The 20293-nt window shown below is 40.3% G+C and overlaps 3 protein-coding genes across 17 annotated transcripts; 2 read left to right on the top strand and 1 right to left on the bottom strand.

Moving 5' to 3' along the window:
- Positions 1-1076: 1076 nt before the first annotated feature.
- Positions 1077-7534, bottom strand: LOC134753140 (uncharacterized). Of its 15 annotated transcripts, XM_063688925.1 has the most exons (4): positions 6524-7534; positions 5916-6035; positions 2388-2458; positions 1077-1949 (listed from the first exon to the last, which is right to left on the bottom strand). In XM_063688925.1, exons 1-4 carry the CDS (start codon positions 6560-6562, stop codon positions 1670-1672), a joined length of 510 nt encoding a protein of 169 aa, XP_063544995.1. In that variant the 5' UTR covers positions 6563-7534; the 3' UTR covers positions 1077-1669. The 15 variants fall into 15 exon arrangements, 13 of the variants coding, with proteins under 13 accessions (XP_063544995.1, XP_063544993.1, XP_063544994.1 ...); XM_063688923.1 differs by lacking the exon at positions 6524-7534 and having other exon boundaries at positions 5916-6517; XM_063688924.1 differs by lacking the exon at positions 6524-7534 and having other exon boundaries at positions 5940-6517.
- Positions 7535-9663: 2129 nt separating this feature from the next.
- LOC134753309 (uncharacterized) lies at positions 9664-13303 on the top strand. The gene is made up of 7 exons (XM_063689162.1): positions 9664-9682; positions 10172-10221; positions 10856-10968; positions 11555-11657; positions 12287-12419; positions 12980-13029; positions 13224-13303. Exons 2-7 carry the CDS (start codon positions 10173-10175, stop codon positions 13301-13303), a joined length of 528 nt encoding a protein of 175 aa, XP_063545232.1. The 5' UTR covers positions 9664-9682; position 10172.
- Positions 13304-16294: 2991 nt separating this feature from the next.
- Positions 16295-19940, top strand: LOC134753067 (uncharacterized). Its single transcript, XM_063688828.1, has 4 exons — positions 16295-16467; positions 17434-17591; positions 19080-19220; positions 19828-19940. Exons 1-4 carry the CDS (start codon positions 16442-16444, stop codon positions 19938-19940), a joined length of 438 nt encoding a protein of 145 aa, XP_063544898.1. The 5' UTR covers positions 16295-16441.
- The last annotated feature ends 353 nt before the right edge of the window (positions 19941-20293 follow it).

The raw sequence follows: 20293 nt of genomic DNA, 5'->3' as shown, positions 1-20293 counted from the left end.
CCCCCCCTTTTCACCCCCTTAAAGAATGATTTCTGGCATAAAAACTACCCCGTCTTTCCCCGGGACTCAAACTATCTCTACACGAAATTTCTACTAAATCGGTTCAGCGGTTGAAGAGGTAACCGACAGACAGACACACACACTTTCGCATTTATAATATTAGTATGGATTAATGCAAATGAAAATGAGTCTAATAATTAGAAATATAAGCCTATTTTTTTTCTTAACGCATCAGTATCTATCTACTGGAGTCATGGGTAATTTAAATTAGCAAAATCCTAAACGTTTGGCTTAGTTACGTTATTGTAGAATTAGAACAAGTTTTGAGGAACACCTATTATAATATTTAGCCATAACTAATTATATACAGGTAGAGCAAGAGAAAGGGCTCATTTTGGGAAATTGAAAACTAAAAGTATCAGGGGGCCTAGTCAAGGTGGCAATCGGTGACAGAAAACGCTATTCGAAACTTAAATAATGTACGGAAATAGTCACGTGACTTTTCGTAGCATCTGTCAACCGATACATTTTTAGGGTTCCGTATCCAAATGGTAAAAACAGGACCCTATTACTAAGACTCTACTGTCCGTCTGTCACCAGGCTGTATCTCATGAACCGTGATAGCTAGACAGTTGATATTTTCACAGATGATGTATTTCTGTTGCCGCCGCTATAAGAACAAATACTAAAAAGTACGGAACCCTCGGTGAGTTAATCCGACTCACACTTGTCCGATTTTTCTTTAAGTTTGTCGATGTACTATTGTCATTTTTCTAAGGATGTTCATCAACGCTTATTTTACGAGATAATACCCGCGTCCCATGATTATGAATTTGATAGTTAAACTGCCCGTGGCTACAGTATAACACTAGACCCTACTAATAGTGTTGTGTTCCTGCCGGTGAGTAAGGTTGCCAGAGCTCGAGGGAGAGGAGTGTTAGGGTCGGCAACGCGCATGTAACTCCTCTGGAGTTGCAGGCTGTTCAGCGTTGGAGGTAATGGCGACCAAATGAAAGCAGAGAATCTGATATCTTAATTTAATGTTTTACAGAAGGCTGGTTAGAAAAAGAGCGCTTATCTACATACATGTAGAAGCTTATATAGTAAAGTACAGCGCCACACTATGACACTACGGATTGGTTAGGAACTATTACATACATTGACATAGCTAACAGCTTATTGAGCACTTAAACTAGTACACAATAGTTTCGGTAGATGTCACCTTTACATATCATAGGACGATTGAGAGACTTAATCTGTCTAGATTAGGTAAGTAGGTACTTAGGTATGCTAATACCTACTTATCTGCTACTTGTTAAGATAGGTCTTAACATTTTGCCACCCCTTGAAATAGTTAATGTTTTATGAGTAACATTAGGTATTTCAAAGAATAGGCTTTATACATTTTACCTATCAGTAAGGATGGGCAGAGTTCTTTGTTACGAGTTATAGTTAGGTAATTACTTAAATTTTAATTAGATCTGTGCCCATTCTTATAAATGAAACAACAATAGGAAATGATTTTTATTTTAAATAGGGAGTAGGTATTCTAATTATGTACATAGGTACTAGGTAAGTAAGGTAATTTAGGTACTTAATTATACTTATTTGACACTTAGTTATAATTATTTGAACTTTACATTAGGTTGGTACTGTTGGTAGGTATTTACTACTTATATGACTTCACCCGAAGTAGGTAATGGACAAATGTTATTGAACGCGCGTTGGATGTCCCCTCTGGCGGTTCGGATGACGGCCACCCTGGTGACGCCATCCCGGCCCGGCTGCGTCGCGACGATCTTGCCCAGCCTCCACCGGCAGGGCGGCAGACGCTCGTCTCGTACCAGGACGACGGTGTCGACTGCGAGGCTTGGGCCGCGCGCGCTCCTCCACTTCGTGCGTTCCTGCAGCGTTCCGATGTAGTCACGTGACCAGCGCCGCCAGAAGTCCTGCGTGATTTGTTGCAAAAGTTGATAGTGAGTTAATCGGTTCTTTGGTACATGGTTATAATCTTCGTCCGGAAGTGAATTTGGTGCTTTTCCAATTAAAAAGTGAGCTGGCGTAAGGACAGGATAGTCAGGATTTGAACTAGGTAAGGGACATAGTGGCCTAGAATTTACCATAGATTCTACCTGATATAGGATTGATACAAATTGTTCGTAAGTTAACAAAGATAACCCTAACACTCTTTTTAAATGATATTTGGTAAGTTTTATACTAGATTCCCATAGGGACCCCATATGAGGTGTATAGACAGGAATAAAACTCCATTTTATGCCCTCGTCTGCGCAATGAGATACTAGCTCGCTCGAGCTGTCCTGTAGGTATTTTTGTAAATCTTTTAGCTCGTTACTAGCCCCATGAAAGGTTGTTGAATTGTCACTCACCAACTCCTTCGGTTTACCTCTCCTGGCGATGAATCGTCGCAGCGCCGCCAGGAAATTGGCTGACTCGAGCCCTGTAATTAATTCGAGATGAATTGCCTTTGTTGCAAAACAAATAAACACTGCTATATAGCACTTAGAGACCTTGTAACCACGCCCTGTCCTATCTCTAATGTTATAAGGTCCTCCATAATCGATACCCGTGATAGCAAAGGGGGGGGAAGGATTTACCCTTGAGGGGGGTAAGTTTCCCATTATAGGGTTAGTAGTCTTTGGATTTGCTCTAAAACACGGAACGCATTTATTTACAATTTTCGAGGCTAACATCCTACCTTTTGTTGGCCAGATGCGCTCGCGAATAGTTGAAAGTAATAACTGAGGGCCAGCGTGCAGAGTACGTATATGTGCGTTTGCCATCAGTAGTTTGGTAAGCGCGTGCTCGTGACTTAATATTAAAGGATGTTTTTTTTCATATGCATAATGCGAAAGACCGATTCGTCCGCCTACGCGAACGAGTCCGTCCTTCATGAATGGGTGTAAAGATAATATTTTTGATTTGTTAAGAACCGGTTTATTGTTTTGCAATAATTTATATTCGTGTGGGAATGATTCCATTTGTGCATGTCTAATTAATGCGTGATCCGATTTTTTTAATTCTTCTACGGACAATGGTCCTGATAATTTATTATTTGGATTAATTGTTCGAGTTTTATTTTTTGTATTATATATAAATCGAAGTATGTATGCTAATACATGAATAAGTGTTTTATCGCTTGACCACCTGTGGAAAAGATATTGTATCGTGTCGTTAGATTCTGTGCTAATAGCCAAGGTGAGAGTTATGTTTACGTCGCTCTCGGCCTCGGGTGCATGATTTAGTGACTCAGAATCGTGGGTCGGCCATGTGTCCGGACTTTGGGTCAACCACGCCGGCCCAGACCACCATAACTGGTTGGTTTCCAGCTTGCCTGGTGCTACCCCTCGGGACAAAAGGTCGGCGGGGTTATCCTCCGAGCGGACCCATGACCACTCGTGCTTGTTTGTAAGTGATAATACTTTTGTGACTCTGTTACTAACAAAACAAGTTAATTTAGGGTTACTATTTTTTATCCAACATAATGTTATTTTTGAATCTGACCACAGGTTGATTCCGGAAACGTCACATTTTAATGCTCGTTTTATTTTGTCGACATGTGTCGCGAGCAGTAAACTGGAACAAAGTTCCAAATTTGGAATAGTTTGGGGTTGTATTGGACTTATTTTTGATTTTGAGTAAAGTAGGTGAACTTGTACGTTTCCTACTCTATCGCTTGATCGTATATAGATGGCAGCGCCATAGGCTTTAATACTACTGTCACAGAACCCATGAATTTGTATCGTTACATAATTGGGTATGACTGTACATCTCGAAATTTTCAATTGGTTTAATAAAAACAAGTCTCGATAGAATGTGTTCCATTCTTGGATCAAGTCTTGTGTTAATTCGGTATCCCAATCTAATTGAGCCTTAAATAATTTTTGAATAAATATTTTGGCTACTACAATTACTGGTCCCGTCAAGCCTAGGGGGTCGAAAATGGACGAAATTACCCCTAGTACCTTTCTTTTGGTGATTGGGTGTGAAATTTGGTTTTCTTTAATGGTATACATAAGCTCATCTGAGTCACTAGACCACGCTAAACCCAGGACCTTATGTGTTTTATCTCCAAATTCGGTTGTGTGTGTGTTTTGGTGTGTGTGTGTTTCGCTCACCCGTTTTATGATGACTTCGGAATTGGACTTCCATTTCCGCAGCGTGAAGTTGGCTCCCCGCAGGATCTCGTTCACCTGTGATGCAGTTTCAGCTACCTGATTCTCGTCGTCGCCGCCGGCGATAAAATCGTCCATGTAGAACTGGTTCGCTATGGCCTCTGCAGCTGCTGGAAATGTGTGTTGGTTTTCGTTTGACAATTGTAACAAACATCTGGTTGCAATATGTGGTGCTGACTTTAAGCCGAAACTTAATGTGGTCAGCATATAAATTTGGAGTCGTTGGTGAGTATTTTCCCGCCAAAATATGCATTGTAGGTATTGTTGATTTGGTTTAACATAAATACATCTGTACATTTTTTGTATGTCAGCGTTAATAACATATTGGTATTTTCGGAATCGTAGAAGTATATTTATGAGTTCGTCCTGTATTATTGAGCCTTTGTATTGGATATCATTCAAAGAAATGCCGTTATCAGTTCTGCATGAGCAGTCGAAAACAATTCGAATAGGGGTTGAGGGGGAGTCGCGAAAAACAGCTTGGTGGGGTAGAAAATTACATGGGCCATCATAATTATCTTGTAATTGAATCATATGGCCAGCTTGTTCGAACTCGCGCATGAAATTCACATATTTATCTTTAAATTCGGGGTTCCGCTCGAACTTGGATTCTAATGTTTTGAACCTCCGATATGCTATGTGCCTAGATTGACCTAACTTGGTAGGTGGCTGCTTTAATGGAAGTTCTATTTCGAAATTACCCTCAGAGTTGTGAGTGTGAGTTTTCAGAAATATATCCTCACATTGTTTTTCATCATAGGGTAAATTTGGTGCGGAACCCTCCTCTATTTCCCAAAACTTTTTTAATTGAGTTTCTACTGTAACTTTACATTGAATGGCAGACTCGGTTTTTTTTTGTACGGAACCCGTGACTATCCATCCTAATCGCGAGCGTCTCAGAACCGGTAATCCGGGCCCGAGCTTGTATTTACCGGTAAGAAGTAAATCAAAGAATATCTCCCCACCGATAAGCAAATCTACATCTTGAGCTAAGTTAAACTCGTCATCAGCTAATTTATAACGCGACGGAATGTGCCAACGTTGCACGTTTGGTATTAAAATGTTGGTAGTACAAATTATAGGCGTAATAAAACAGGACAAATTCGTTGTAAAGGTTCCGTCTAAGGAATGCAATGTTACGTCACACGATTCTAAAAGGCTAGACACTTTTTCATTGAAACCTATGACATTTAAGGCAAGTTGTTCCTTGTTTAATTGTAACTTTTTGGCCGCGTTTTCGGTAATGAAATTTTCTTGCGAGCCATTGTCTAAAAATGCCTTCATTTTATGCACATTGTTATGCTTATCCCTAACGAGCACTTGGGCTGTTGTAAGGAAAACTGACCTATTTCGCGCATTGTTTATTTGTTTTTCGATTAAAGTGTTATTCGACAAGGTAGTCTCGATTTGACTAGAACTCGGTTGTTCGTCGATTAACGTTGATATTGGTAATCGCGTTGGTACGGGGTTACTACCTACATGAGTGTTGGTATTTGGTTTGTGTAGTAACGTATGATGCTTGCCCTTACATACTCGACATGTACTGGCCCTGCAGTTTGTTAAGACATGCGTTCCGGACAAACAATTAAAGCATAATCGTAATTTATTCACGGCTCGGATGCGCGCGATAACGTTTAATGCACTAAACTTTGGACACTGATTAATATAATGCGTACTCGAACAATACGGACACTGGTTACATTTAAACTGTTTGGAGGTTACCTTGATAGGTTCGGACGTGGTTACCATGGCCTTCTTGGAAGTGCTGGGTGCGTCCGATGGTACTGCTGGGCTGGTCGCTTCCAGCCGGTCAGCTCGGTTCTTTAGGAAGGTTTTGAAATCCTGCAACGAAGGCAATTTTCTCAAATCAACACTGTTTTCCCACTTTGATTGCAATCGACTGTCTAACTTTTTAACTAACATGTGAATAATTGCGAGATCCCAATTTTCGGTAGGTACATTTAATGAGCGCAAAGATCTCAAATGTTTGGAAATATTATCGCACAGACCTCTTAGACCCGAAGGAGTTGACGGTACCGGTTCCACGTCGAACAAGGCTCGCATGTGGTTGGTGACTAAACGTTTAGGATTATTATAACGTTCACAAAGCATCTGCCACGCGAGCATGTACGCGTCCTCGGAGAAATCGAGCGAACTAATTACCTCAAGTGCGCCGTCTTGTAAACAACTGCGTAGGTACTTATATTTTACGATCGGTGCTAAGCTAGCTTGGTTGACTAGGGCATCAAATGTGTCTCGAAATTGCAGCCACTGTGTTAGGTCTCCGTCGAAGCTAGGGAGGCTAATTTCGGGATATTTTATCGACTCACCGAGGGGTTGCTGCGGCGGGGCTTGCGGACTATGGTCATTTGGTGTTGAATCGGTATCTACCTTCGCCAGCAGCTTGCCCTTAGCGCTAAGTCGGTAAAATGTGTCCTCAAATGACATACGCTCGGCCTCGTGGGCTTCGATGTCCCCTTCGTCGCTGCACAGTGTCTCGATCCGGTCCTGTATCTCAGAGAAATCATTGTATAACTTTGGTAATTGTTCTAGTCTTAAGCTTATGTCTACAATTATTTCGGCCGTCAATGCACTTGAGTCGATTCTTTCTATAAATTTATTAAATACAGTTAATTTTCGCTTACAGACACCTCGTCTATTTTTTAACTGCCTAATTTCTAACTCTTCTAGAGTGTTTTTGGAAGTTTCTAACATGATTAAGAACGATTACAATTTACAATTTGTAGGAAATAAATCGATTACAATTAAATTTGGTAGGGAGATTTGGTAGATAGGTTAGGGAATGCCAGCTCACTTGCCTTCTCGATTGATGCTCGTGCGCGTGGCGTAGCTTGGTGATTGCCCTCGCTTGGGCGCTCCTTCTGCCTCTGGTGTGGTACCACCCACGTGGTCCCTTTGGTACTTGCGGTAGCCGTTCCCTGCTGCGGCTGCGGTGCCACGCACGTGGTCCCGCTTTGGTGGCTCGGTCGGCGCCTGTCGCGTTGGCTCAGGCCGCTCGATCGAGTGGTGTGGTCGCCTCCTAGTCACCTCTTCAGCTTCTTCAGGTCGGCGGAGCCCCACGCGGTTGCTGCCTACGTGGTAACGTTGCTCTCCCGGCCTAAATCAGGATACGCGGCGATTCCTCGACGTACCGGCTCGCAAATTTTACTAAATTTACTAGCGATTCGCTTTAAAGTACTGAGATTAACCGCGATTTAAACTAGGGGTCACCATTATGTTCAGCGTTGGAGGTAATGGCGACCAAATGAAAGCAGAGAATCTGATATCTTAATTTAATGTTTTACAGAAGGCTGGTTAGAAAAAGTGCGCTTATCTACATACATGTAGAAGCTTATATAGTAAAGTACAGCGCCACACTATGACACTACGGATTGGTTAGGAACTATTACATACATTGACATAGCTAACAGCTTATTGAGCACTTAAACTAGTACACAATAGTTTCGGTAGATGTCACCTTTACATATCATAGGACGATTGAGAGACTTAATCTGTCTAGATTAGGTAAGTAGGTACTTAGGTATGCTAATACCTACTTATCTGCTACTTGTTAAGATAGGTCTTAACACAGGCGTACATAGTCTACGGAAACTGCTTAACATCAGGCGGGCCGTATGCTTGTTTGCCATCGACGTAGTATAAAAAAAAAAGTATCCGCTTTTTCGCAGGAATAAAAAAAATTACCATTATTGGAAAAGCCTTTATGCATTTAATGTGATCGTAAAAAGCCAATCAGTGTTAATTAAATCTAGATTGACTGGAAATCCAGGTCGTTCTCAATTAATAGTCAAAATGAAGGCGTTTACACTAGTGTTGGTTACACATATCTTTTTTAATCGTGAGTAAATTGATGTTCACAACTATGTGCAAGATCTATGTCACAACTATGTGCAAGCATTAAATGTCTCTATAGTTTAAACTGTGTCACTAGTTATTTATTAATAATTAATTAGGTAAGTACTAACTTTCGACTATTTCATTATTTTCCACTGTTTTTTGTTGACGTGATCAGGTCCTGGCAGAAAATCAGTGCTTTTCCTAATGGGTGAAGCGTAATGCTGAGCCAGAACCTTTTTGTTTTGCTGCGACGCACACAGGATTTTTATTTGTATAAAACAGTATTTTTATGTATTTTTTCCTTTTCCTCTACATATTATGTAAAAATCGGTGTGACTTATTTGTTGTTGTAATTTTTATTTATTTTCTGGATTGTTCTGTGTACCTATGTCATTTCTGTATTTGAATATTTTGTGTGTATTGTGGCAAACAAATAAACAGTTTATCTATCTATTAAGGTTCTTATGATATTTTCCTAGTATAGCGACTGGTAACCTAAATAACAAATTATATTTCATACCCTAACTCTGAAAAGCTCCGCCGGGTACAGATAGGAATAGGCGCTTCATATAAATCATTCCCATTTCGGCGGTCACGTGGGGCGGGGACAAATGGGAATAAACCGTTGCACGCCCTTACCGTTAGGGGAGAACGGGGACAAACGCAACACTTTGTACTTTGACCTTAGTTTCTGCTTAACCGTTATTATTTTCATGCAATTAATGTATTCATATATAATTTCAATTCATGTTCTGTACATTTACATCTTGATTAACCTTATGATTGTGTATTTTGTATGTATTAGAGTGACTTTAAAAAAAATCTTTGTTACTTATGACCCCGTTGGCGGGCCGAAAGTAACACTATGTGGGTCAAAAGTAACAAGACACAGGTTTGCAATGAATATAATATGACATATGAAGGGTACACGGAAAGAACATGTCTAGTCACTTTAGTAACATTTTGAGTAATCGCGGTTTTAAAATTTGGAACCATGTCAAAATGTATGGTAATTCCGTGACCAGGTCATTTTTAACAAAAACAAAGTTGTGTTACATATATTATACAGTGGTAGCAAAAGATGTAACTAATAGTTCATTAAGAGCTCTAGATTTTGAAATGAAAAATCTCATTTTCCGAAAAAAGTGACTAGACATGTTGTTTCCGTGTACCCTTCATATGTAAACCGTAAAAGACGGATACAGTTTACGTTTCAATTTGTGTTGGTTAATGGTTAATTGCATTAACTTTTCGGCCAACACTGGCCACCGGCTATCACCTTATAGCAACGGAGTGGTGTTTTGACTATTAGATAAACCTTGTTACTTTCCACCCGCTGTTACGTTTGTCCCCGCTCTCTCCTACCCTTGATACCCAATGATGATAGCAGCAAAAATGGGGCATTTTCTATAAAAAGGGACCTTATTGTCGATGGCGCTTACGCCGCACAGCGCCGCGCGGCATTGTATTTATATCGGAGCATAGTTTATAATGGCGAAAGCGCCATCGACAATAAGGTCCCTTTTTATAGGAAATACCACAAATAATTGTTGCCAAATGTACTTACTAAAATGTTTTACTTTATCAGATGTGTTTGCATGGAAAAAGCCGAAGCCATTTAACTACACGAAGTAAGTAAAAACCGGCCAAGTGCGAGTCGGACTCGCGCACGAAGGGTTCCTTACCATTACGCAAAGAACGGCAAAAAAATCACGTTTGTTGTATGGGAGCCCCACTTAAATATTTATTTTATTCTGTTTTTAGTATTTATTGTTATAGCGGCAACAGAAATACATTATCTGTAAAAATCTCAACACACTGGTGACAGACGGACGGACAGCGGAGTCTTAGTAATAGGGCCCGTTTTTACCCTTTGGGTACGGAACCCTAAAAACTACTTATTATATACATATACAGGGTGATATTGTTGTTTGACCTTACGCTGAGGGGTGGATATGTAGCCAACTTTTACTTGGTAAGTAGTAATCTAGAAAACGCGAAAAAACATTTGCCGTCTCATACATTTTTATGATTCACATGTCGATGTTTTCTGTGGATCAGCAGATTTTTTTTTTAAATCCAGTTGTGGTCGCTTTGTTACACAAGTTTTTGTTTTTCAGAATGTCGGCGAACTTGGACAACCCAAACTTCATAAGGGATCGGTTTAAAAGTAATTAAATATTAAGTGTACATACCTTTTATTTACAGGTTTTCTACTGCCAGCGTAGCTGACGACACTGTTTTTCCAGTATGTTGCTAGAACTCCCAAGTGATGGTCTACTTTAAATCGGCAAATATATCGTTAGGTGACAACCGTGTTTCGAAACAATATTTTAAATTTAATCGAGCAAAATTCTCATTACTCTCAAAGTTCTCAGCAAAATTATGTGCTACTCCACACCTCTGAAGCCGTAACACACCATCGCACCGCACCGCGACCTTGGAGCAGTTCTAGGAATATGTACTGGCGTGGGCTTCCACACTATCGCACCGAACCGTCAAAACGGTGCGACCTTACAGACTGCCGCACACGTGCGCCAGTGCTGCCAAGTGTCCCATATTTCCATGAAAAAAAATGAAAAACATGGAAATATGGGACACTCGGCAACACTTGCGCACGTGTGCGGCAGTCTGTAAGGTAGGATCGCACCGTTTTGACGGTTCGGTGCGATAGTGTGGAAGCCCACGCCAGTACTACCTATTCTTAGAACTGCTCCAAGGCCGCGGTGCGGTGCGATGGTGTGTTACGGCCTTAAATCCGGCCCTGGGTGGGAATTAGGACTGGTTTATGTTAATGTGTGCAGACGAGGCCTACAAGCCAATGATGCCGACGAATTTTCGGGAGCGCTTCAACCGGCCCTTCGCGCCTGCCTGGATGGACTTCTGCGACCCCTATCATTGCAATGACTACCACAAGGTACCTTAATAACGCTTTTTCTGCCCTCCGGCCAGAAAGAGTTCATTTTCAGCCCGCGGCGCTAAACGAAGTTGCCGCTTTCCGGTTTCTTCGAACAGAATAGTAGTAAAACCAGTCCAGACAGGGCAATTGTTCGCTCAATCTAATGAGGGCTATCGCGTTTATTTTCACCGCTAGGGGCGCTAGTGTAGATGGAGGTCTTTCAAAATGTCAAATGCATAGAAGTTTTGGGGGTTTCAAGCTTTTTTATCGGGAATTTTCACTCCTTATTCATAATTATGGTAACTCTTTAAAAGTATGCGTATATACCGGTAGTTTGGTATACGAAGTCTTCAGTCGACGAGTAGAAAAATAAAATAAGTTATTGTTAAGTATAATACAACTCGATGGTCATATATTTAATTATTATATTTAATTAGTGTTAGATTAGGTAATAATTAGTTTAGTTTAGTTTAGAATAGTAAAATTTAATATAGATTAGAATGTATAAATTAGATTAATATAATAATTATTCTGAATGTAATGGGTTGATACCTAAATAAATAACATTTTTATTTATTTATTTATTTATATAATACTCTTGCAGGTGGCCTGCGGAATAAACCGGAGAGAGCGCGTATTCAAATGGTTCCAGAGCGGCTGCCATATCATCCTCAACAACGAGTGCGCTGACTTTAGAGGCAACCTGAGTAAGAATTGCACGCTCCAGTGTCGGCCGCATTCGGCGCCCTCATAGCTACAAAGGCCGGCGTGCCTAAGTAGGGAACTGTGCGCGCTCCAATGCCGGGCGTATTCCGCGCCCAACCTATTAAAAGAGTGGGGCTAAGCCCGACGTACCTAAGTAGCGCGCTGCGCGCGCTCTAATGCGGGGCGCAGAGCCGTCCTCATACCATCTCATACTAAAAACCCGACGTACGGCGCCTCACACAAAATAGGGCAAACCTTGGCTTATCGGTGATACTTGGTAATTCGGTGATACTGCGTTATTATCTTACGCTAAGCTCACACTGGTGAAATATAAGCAATTAAACCGCTGCCAACCCGATTGCAAGCATCAAAACTGATATGCCATCGATTGTATAGCTTGCATTTCCTCATTGTAAGATAATAATGTGTAAGATGATGATGATGTAGCTGTGTAAGATAATAATGCAGTATCACCGAATTACCAAGTATCACCGAAAAGCCAAGGTTTGCCCTACATCACATCTCCTAATACTAGAAGAGTCAGGCGAAGCGCTGCGTTCCGTGTTCTTTATATTAGGTAGTTGGTATATAATAAAGATTTTATCTAAAATGTTTTTCATCCGATTTTCAGAATACGACCAAACCGACACGAAGTTCTGCAATGCCTTCATACTGCACGTCCGGCAAGGGTGCCGCGACTGCGAACCCGACGGGAAGTTGGTCTGCGCCGTCAGTTTGATGGACAACCATGTTACACTGTTCAGGTTCAATTCATTATAGATGTAATGAACGTGTTATGCTATTTAAACAGTAGTGGATTTGCAGTCTTGGCCGCTCTAGTCCGCAGGCCCTGTAGTAACTACTGGCCGCCCCTTTCTCAGCACTTGTCATATAGACTGCCGCCTTGCTGCCGCCCCTAATATCTTGCCGCCCTAGGTCCGGGCCTACTGGGCCTTTGGGCAAATCCGCCACTGTATTTAAATCAGTCTCCTCGGTACAAAAAGTACCTACTGAGGTTGACTGAAGTGGGATGACAAATATGAAAGTTTCCGAGAAAATACGATGGCGAAGATTATTGTTCACTACTTATTATAATGTACCCAGGTATTGGTTGTTGTATTGACTTAAGAGTTTTGAATGATTCACGGTTAGTTTCACTACTTATATTGACCGGGATATATCGGGAAATATCGGGAACTTATAAACAATTCAAAAGGTAATCACGGTCTATATCCCGGTCAATATAAGTCTTGTTGTATTGACTTGTGAAAGACTTCCATTGAGGCCTACTTACAGAATACATTTTAGAATTTTTGAATTTCAGAGACCGATGCGCGTTACAGTCTACCAACTGCGAATCTAACACATTCGACGGTACGTTTTTTTTAATATTCAACAAACGAGTAGACGAACTGCCTGATGGGAAGCGGTCACCTTCGCCTATGGACGTTAGCAACAGCTTTTTAAACACGCTTGTTCCCGTTACTTATGTACCACTGTATAAACCCCGAAAAAATCACCTGAGATAATTCGTACTATATACTACTATTTTCTGTTCTTCTTTTCAGAATATGAAGAAGTGGACATGGGACTCTGCGTGTTCTATCTCAAGGAAAGGGCGTTGAAAATAAACATGGGTACATACTAAGGAATCTTTTATTTGCGTAAAACAATAAAATCACAATATTACATATTAAACATATTAATAACGGGTCACTCACGTATTTTAAGTCGAAAACGCTCGACATGTTTCACTCCGTACCGAGGAGCGACATCAGGAGCTTGCGTCGACGGTGAGTCTGCGACGCAAGCTCCTGATGACGCTCCTCGGTACGGAGTGAAACATGTCGAGCGTTTTCGACTTAAAATACGTGAGTGACCCGTAATTATTATGTTTAATATGTCTGTGTCTCACGGAAGTTTTGTTATTAAAATTTCACAATATTACAATCAATTGCAGGTAAAGCAGAGACGCTTTCCGGATAGATTTAGGTACATTGAGCCGCCTGTTGCTAGCTCTATTGCACGCGCATAATTATATTGAAGTCCCGCCCATGATTTAAACGTCAAGTACTTTTGGTTTTAAATAAACAAACGAATTAAATACACTGTAACTTTACACTTAATTGCAAATTTAATGTATAAACATAGTTTTATCTTCATTAATTAAGCCCCTGTCCTAATTCGACCCTCGTTGTTAATCTTTAAGTTTAGTTATCCCCTATTTTGTTTTTCTTTAATGAGCTATTAAGTGGTGGCAACTGTCCTGGTTTATGAATTATGTATAAGACACTAGTTATAAGAAACATGTACCGTTTGTGCCCAAATAAACATTAAAACATGATGCCGGTTGTCAATGTCATGGTGGCCATACACCATCCTTCCTATCGTCCAATCGGCATGACGGGCACAGGCCGCCTCTCATGCGCGAGAGGGCTTGGGCTGTCCCAGGTAGCATTTATACGTCATTATGACGTCCGTTGCGTCATTTTAACGTATAAATGACGTCATTATGACGTCGCTGATGTCACTTTGCTACCTGGGGTAGTCCCCATGCTGGCCCAATGCGAGTTGGAGACTTCACATCACCTTCACATACACCATTGAATTTCTTCGCAGATGTATGCAATGCAGGTTTCCTCACGATGTTTTCCTTCAAAAAGCTAGTGGTGAATATTAAAAGATATTCCGTACATAAAGTTCCGAAAACTAAATTCTGTGAAATAAATACCTTTAGTGAAAGGTGTTCGCACTTAGCCTTTTTTTAGGGTTCCGTACCTCAAAAGGTAAAAACGGAACCCTTATCTTATAGGATCACTCGTGCGTCTGTCTGTCACAGCCTATTTTCTCCGAAACTACTGGACCAATTAACAACAACTGAATTTTAAACATGGGGGCCACTTTTGGGGTATATGAGAAACTTAAAAAAATAAAGTTTTTCAAACTATATTGTGTTACAGTATATAAAATGAAAGAGCTCATTGTGACACTCTCAAATACATTTTTTTTTATAATTTTAGGACTAACAGTTTAAAAGTTATTCAAGAAAACGGGAAAAAAATGATTCCCCCCTTTATTTCCGAAACTACTGGGTCTAAAATTTTTGAAAAAAATACACAAAAAATAGCTCTTTCCCTATAGATGACAGGAAAACCTGTTAGAATGTGCAGTCAGGCGTGAGTCGGATTTAATTACTTAGTTTTTTTTAATACGACCCCCTATGGGTTTTTAGACATTTCACTCACGTTTCACATAAAAAAATACATTGTTTAAATTGTGTAATGTACGGAACCCTTGGAACGCGAGTCCGGCTCGCACATGGCCTGTTTTTAAGTTTGTTGAATATCGCTTCGGTGAGTTTAATTATATTTTGTTTATATTAAAAGTTTTGGAATTTCCATCGCAGAGCAGGCAAGCGGTAAATTTTGGTCTCTAGCTGTTTATTTAAAAAAAATATGAAGAAGAATATTGTTTTCATATTGTTAGGTGAGTACCTATTTACTATATCTTGCAATTTACTTGTATCTGTCAAAGCGTCCTAATCCTAATGGCAAGCGACAAAGTGGGACTTTTTGCTTGGAAACACAATAGCATTTTAATCATAAGTAATATAGTCGATCAAAACAATTTGTCAGTAAAGTAGAACAAAAAAAACTACACTCATCCTTTTCTTTTGGGTGCTTGTACTAGTGTAAGAAGTATTTACTATATTGAAAAAATTTATTAACCAAAAAAAAAATATTACTTGTGTATCTTTGTATTATATGTGTATGGAAGTAGCAGCTTGTATGTGTAATTAAGTATGGCAAAAACTTTTAAATTGATTGTATTTCTATATAAGTGAGAACCTATAATTGGCTTTGTGATTATATATTGTACTTTCTGGATATATACACGGTGCGTGGCTAAAAAATAAGTGCATTGCCCGTTGCCAGGGAGGTTTTGGGATTATACTGAGCAACTTTTACTATGGGAACAACCCCTAAATCGCGAAAAACATTTGGCTGTTTCATACATTTTGGCTGGTCCATTTTCTATGGGAGAATATAAAAAAAATTCGCGATTTCGTGGTTGGTCCCATAGTAAAGTTGCTCAGTATAATCCCAAAAGCTCCCTGGCAACGGGAATGCACTTATTTTTAGCCACCCTATATGAAAACGGCTGGAGCTTAATTACCCAGTGGGGACCAAACTGGCTCAACAATTAAATAACTACCGTGACACCACTTTTGTTTTCAGCTGTAATGCAATTCCATCAAAACTCAGCAAGACAAAGTACCACTATGAAAATTAGAGATAGAATATTTCTATTAAAAAAACAAATTCGAAACAGCCTCCGAAACCCCTCACCGCACGACCCAATCCCATTATACTACGAATCCGACGAAAACGCGCCTATAAAGCCTATTTTAGATGACGATGAACTAAAGAAAGACGATAGATTTAAATTACCCAAAATCAAAAGTATCCCTACTACTACTCTTACTACCAAGCTTGAACTCAGAACAAGAACGCCTAGTAAAAACGTTGAAAAGCAAAAATTGTTTAATATACTGCGACAATACAGCATTATTCCAAATATTACTTCTCCCACAAACGTTTCAAATGATGGCCATTTTATCCCAGTAACCCGAAATACATTGACTACTAAATTAGGCTTCAACATTTTTTATAGAAGATATGATAATTATATTTTGGGGAATACGCAAGAATGGACGCACTGTGTTGAGCATATTACACCATATTTAAAAGGGGTTAAGAAGGAACTGGGTAGACCTCACAAGATTATGGGAAAAGACCATATTGTACATCGGTAAGTCCAGAGAATCGCTCCTGCGCTGCAGATACATCGGAAATCACTACACTTTCACATTCCATCAGGTTTGACTGGTTTGACTAGGGCCAAAGGGTAGATATTAAATAAATAGGAACTAAAATACAAGACATTTTTGACCAACACTAAGTTCGAGCAGTAAATACGTGCTTGCACCTCGTATACGACTCCCTTATGTCCGGTTTACACTTGTATTGTATTGTAGTTCGGGCGATTTTCCGCATACAACTCGACGACTGGCGCCTATTTTGCGTGACATGGGGGTGGGCTAGTCCTGCCAGCCCAGCTCCTCGAGGAAACCTATCAAACCTTTGATGTTGAGTAGGCACTTTACGTTTACGCGCCACGAGACGCGAGTGTCACTCTACCCCTAGAGCCACGAGCCCACCGTTTACACTCGCGTCTCTAGGCTCGCACGCGAATGTAAAGCGTACTTTACGGGATTACCGAGAGAGGTGGTGTTGCCATCTACATTTGGGCACAAATCGAATTATTTAATAAGATAAAGGTAGTTATTATGCTTACGCTCAGTACGCTCATCAAGAAATTCCATCTCTTTCTTGTCGGACTTTAATTTTGGATCGTAATATGTTCATTCCTTAAATTAAGAATCAATTCTTTGCTTCAAATTTTATATTAAAGGAAAAAATGGAAAAGTTACACTTCCGGCAGGATTTGAACCCGCAACCTCCGCAATCCGTGCGTTGCTCTTAACCAATTGAGCTACGAAAGCCTACCAGAACCTTGCAAATCTAACTAACTAACTAACTTTTTAACTTTTTCCATTTTTTCCTTTAATATAAAATTTGGAGTATCGCTCGCAGACGTATCTGCATGTTAAAAAATTGAATTCTTTGCTTGACAAACTATAGATGTCGAGATCAAATTCTGGGGTCAGGCTTAGGCCAAATTACCAAAAAAATCATAACCACATTCTTCTCACAGACTGCTAAACCTCATTCGAGCGAACACCACGAAAATGACACGCGCCGAAAAGAAGACCACCATGTACCAGATCAGCAAGCTACGGATCCGACTGTACTCCTGGCATCTCAACGCGATAATGGAGCTGACTACTCTTATTGCCAGGTTGCACGGACGGAGTGAGTATTTTTAGGGTTCCATAATCATAATATATTTATTGTGACTATAGGTAAAAAAAAAGGTGTTACATTTTATGGGTACTAAAACCATAGCCTACCATCTTAATGGCGTACAATATTTCTTACTTAAAGCTAACAATAATATTTAATGTCAAAATGTAATGTTCCGTACCCAAAGGGTAAAAACGGGACCCTTTTACTAAGACTCCGCTGTCCGTCTGTCCGTCCTTCTGTCTGTCTGTCACCGGCTGTATCTCATGAACCGTGATAGCTAGACAGTTGAAATTTTCACAGATGATTTATTTCTGTTGCCGCTATAACAACAAATACTAAAAACAGAATAATATAAATATTTAAATGGGGCTCTCATACAACAAACGTGATTTTTTTGCTGTTTTTTTCCGTAATGCTGGTACGGAACCCTTCGTGCGCGAGTTTGACTCGCACTTGGCCGGTTTTATTTCACCACACCGGTCGTGTTGCATAATAAACTACACTACCGCTCAAAAGTATTTAGGCACCCGCAATTTTCACCTTACAATTGTATACAAAAATTATTTTCAAAATCATACTGTTCGATCACATTCAAATGACTCTCTTACATGTTGGACTGAATTTTTATTTAGGTAAATATACATCCTTTAAAATTTGAAACCCTCGCAACGGTCAATATTCCACTTTTAGAATCACTCGCTATCCTCGTGGTTCAATTTTGGAATCTTTCGCTTGCTGGGGTACCAAAACAACAACTTTGCCCCCTTGTAAAACGAATAACAATTTTTTAAATGTTAATATATTTTTCCTTTTTTATTGTGGGACGTACCACATTCCAAGCAATCCAAGGATGTGGGTTCGTGTCCCACGTTGACCAGAGTTTGATCATCGTTGATTTTTTCATTGTGATTGACATCTGTATATACAATGCCTTTTGCCCTTTGTCTCGTCTTGGCGGGGGCACGGCCGTGCCCCCAGATTTATAAACTATTTTTTATATATACGTCAGTTTTGATTTGACTGCTAATGAGTGTAGGTTGTCATAAGAAACATTTTCATATAAATTGGACATTTACAATGTCATTCCCACAATTTGTTATTGCAAATGTAATGTAGAGTTAAAGCCTGACCAGTAAATATATGATCGCACTTAAACTATCGTGAGACATATTTCAAAATATTTATCAGTACGTCGCGGGCAGTGCACGACGTACAACCGCCGCGGACACTCGTGCCTGAGGATGGATTCCCAAAGAATCCTAAACATGTCGCCAAAAGCGACTAAAAATAATAGTGAGTAAAAACCGTACTGATAAATATTTTGAAATATATGATCATTGTCAAGAGGGCGCTGTTATTCCCATGTGACAGTTCAGTATAGTATGAAAAAATTAGTTCCAGTGAAATTCCGCAACATGGCGCGTGATCATATTATATTCAGGCTTTAGCCACCTTTAGCTTGGTTCAACTAGAGCATTTTATCCTCTTTTTCAGGTATTAGAGTAGACTTTTTAGCCATAAAACGAGGGTTGCAGAACATGCTGTCGGGGTGGCAGGCGGACCTTTCTAACTCGACCACACTGCTGCGGCAGGCGAAGGTGTACCGACCACCCTGTATACCACGGGGAGAGCAAGGTATGTACAAACTACCCTTCATGACCTAGTACTCTCTCCAGGCGGGTGTTGTGCCTGTTGTTCTCCGCCATATTGCCCGTCGTGCACATAGGCGCGCACTTGTCTTCCTTTTATTTTCGTTGGCACGACTTCGTCTGTCTGTCTGTCACCAGACCGTATCTCATGAACCGTCCGTGATAGATAGATAGTTGAAATTTTCACAGATGTTGTATTTCTGTTGCCGCTATAACAAAAATACTAAAAACAGAATAAAATAAATATTTAAGTGAGGCTCCAATACAAAATACAACAAACGTGATATTTTTGCTGTTTTTTGCGTAATGGTACGGAACCCTTCGTGCGCGAGTCCCACCGAGTCCAACTCGCACTTGGCCGGTTTTTTACTTCATATACTTACAACCCCTCTGGTGTTGCGGGTGTCCATGGGCGGCGGTAATCGCTTACCATCAGGTAATCCGTCTGCTCGTTTTCCTCCTATTTTTGTATTTCATAAAAAAAAAATTGTAGCCAAAGGTTCGATTATCATTTTTTTAATTGTGGGGTTACTTCCCGTTTTTACGTCAAATTGTCCCGATAATTTAAGTTCAATAGTCGTTGTTATTCACAGGGTCCTCCAAGTTCGTCCGCGGCAGCACGCTCAGCTCTGCGACCAGCCCGGCAGTGGGCTTCGCCGACGACATCAACTGCCGGCGCCGAAATGCCGACGACATTTGTGTATAATTACGTTATTTTATTTCTTTTCTTTTCTTTATTAGAGAAACAACAGAATTAGGCTCTTTCTAGCTCCATAACCCCTTGATCGAGGCTGCTCATCATTTGTGGTATTTTCTATAAAAAGGGACCTTATTGTCGATGACGCTTACGCCATTATTAACGATGCTCCGATATAAATACAATGCCGCGCGAAGCGCCATCGACAATAAGGTCCCTTTTCGTAGAAAATGACCCATTTAATGAATAAAATATAATGCCCCCAAGTACCTACACGTTTACCTAATTTCATTTCAATTAGAACAAAATTTACTTCGGTTATTGCGTTTGCGTGACAAACTTTCCTCGTAGTTCAGAGGCCG

This window comes from Cydia strobilella, chromosome 26 (genome assembly GCF_947568885.1).
Source record: "Cydia strobilella chromosome 26, ilCydStro3.1, whole genome shotgun sequence".
NCBI classification, from domain to species: domain Eukaryota; kingdom Metazoa; phylum Arthropoda; class Insecta; order Lepidoptera; family Tortricidae; genus Cydia; species Cydia strobilella.
Note: the sequence above shows the minus strand (reverse complement) of the source record. Positions and strands in the feature narration are given on the sequence as shown.

Bases quoted from the DNA above. Each gene is read 5' to 3' on its own strand.
- LOC134753140 (XM_063688915.1), bottom strand. From the start codon at position 6,562: ATGACCATAGTCCGCAAGCCCCGCCGCAGCAACCCCTCG. The intron at 6,036-6,523 runs GTGAGTCGATAA...CCTTCGTTGCAG, and splicing joins CCCGCCGCAGCAACCCCTCG to GATTTCAAAACCTTCCTAAA.
- LOC134753067 (XM_063688828.1), top strand. From the start codon at position 16,442: ATGGGAAAAGACCATATTGTACATCG. The intron at 16,468-17,433 runs GTAAGTCCAGAG...TTCTTCTCACAG, and splicing joins AAAGACCATATTGTACATCG to ACTGCTAAACCTCATTCGAG. The intron at 17,592-19,079 runs GTGAGTATTTTT...CCTCTTTTTCAG, and splicing joins TGCCAGGTTGCACGGACGGA to GTATTAGAGTAGACTTTTTA.
- LOC134753309 (XM_063689162.1), top strand. From the start codon at position 10,173: ATGTCGGCGAACTTGGACAACCCAAACTTCATAAGGGATCGGTTTAAA. The intron at 10,222-10,855 runs GTAATTAAATAT...TAATGTGTGCAG, and splicing joins CATAAGGGATCGGTTTAAAA to ACGAGGCCTACAAGCCAATG. The intron at 13,030-13,223 runs GTACGTTTTTTT...TCTTCTTTTCAG, and splicing joins CGAATCTAACACATTCGACG to AATATGAAGAAGTGGACATG.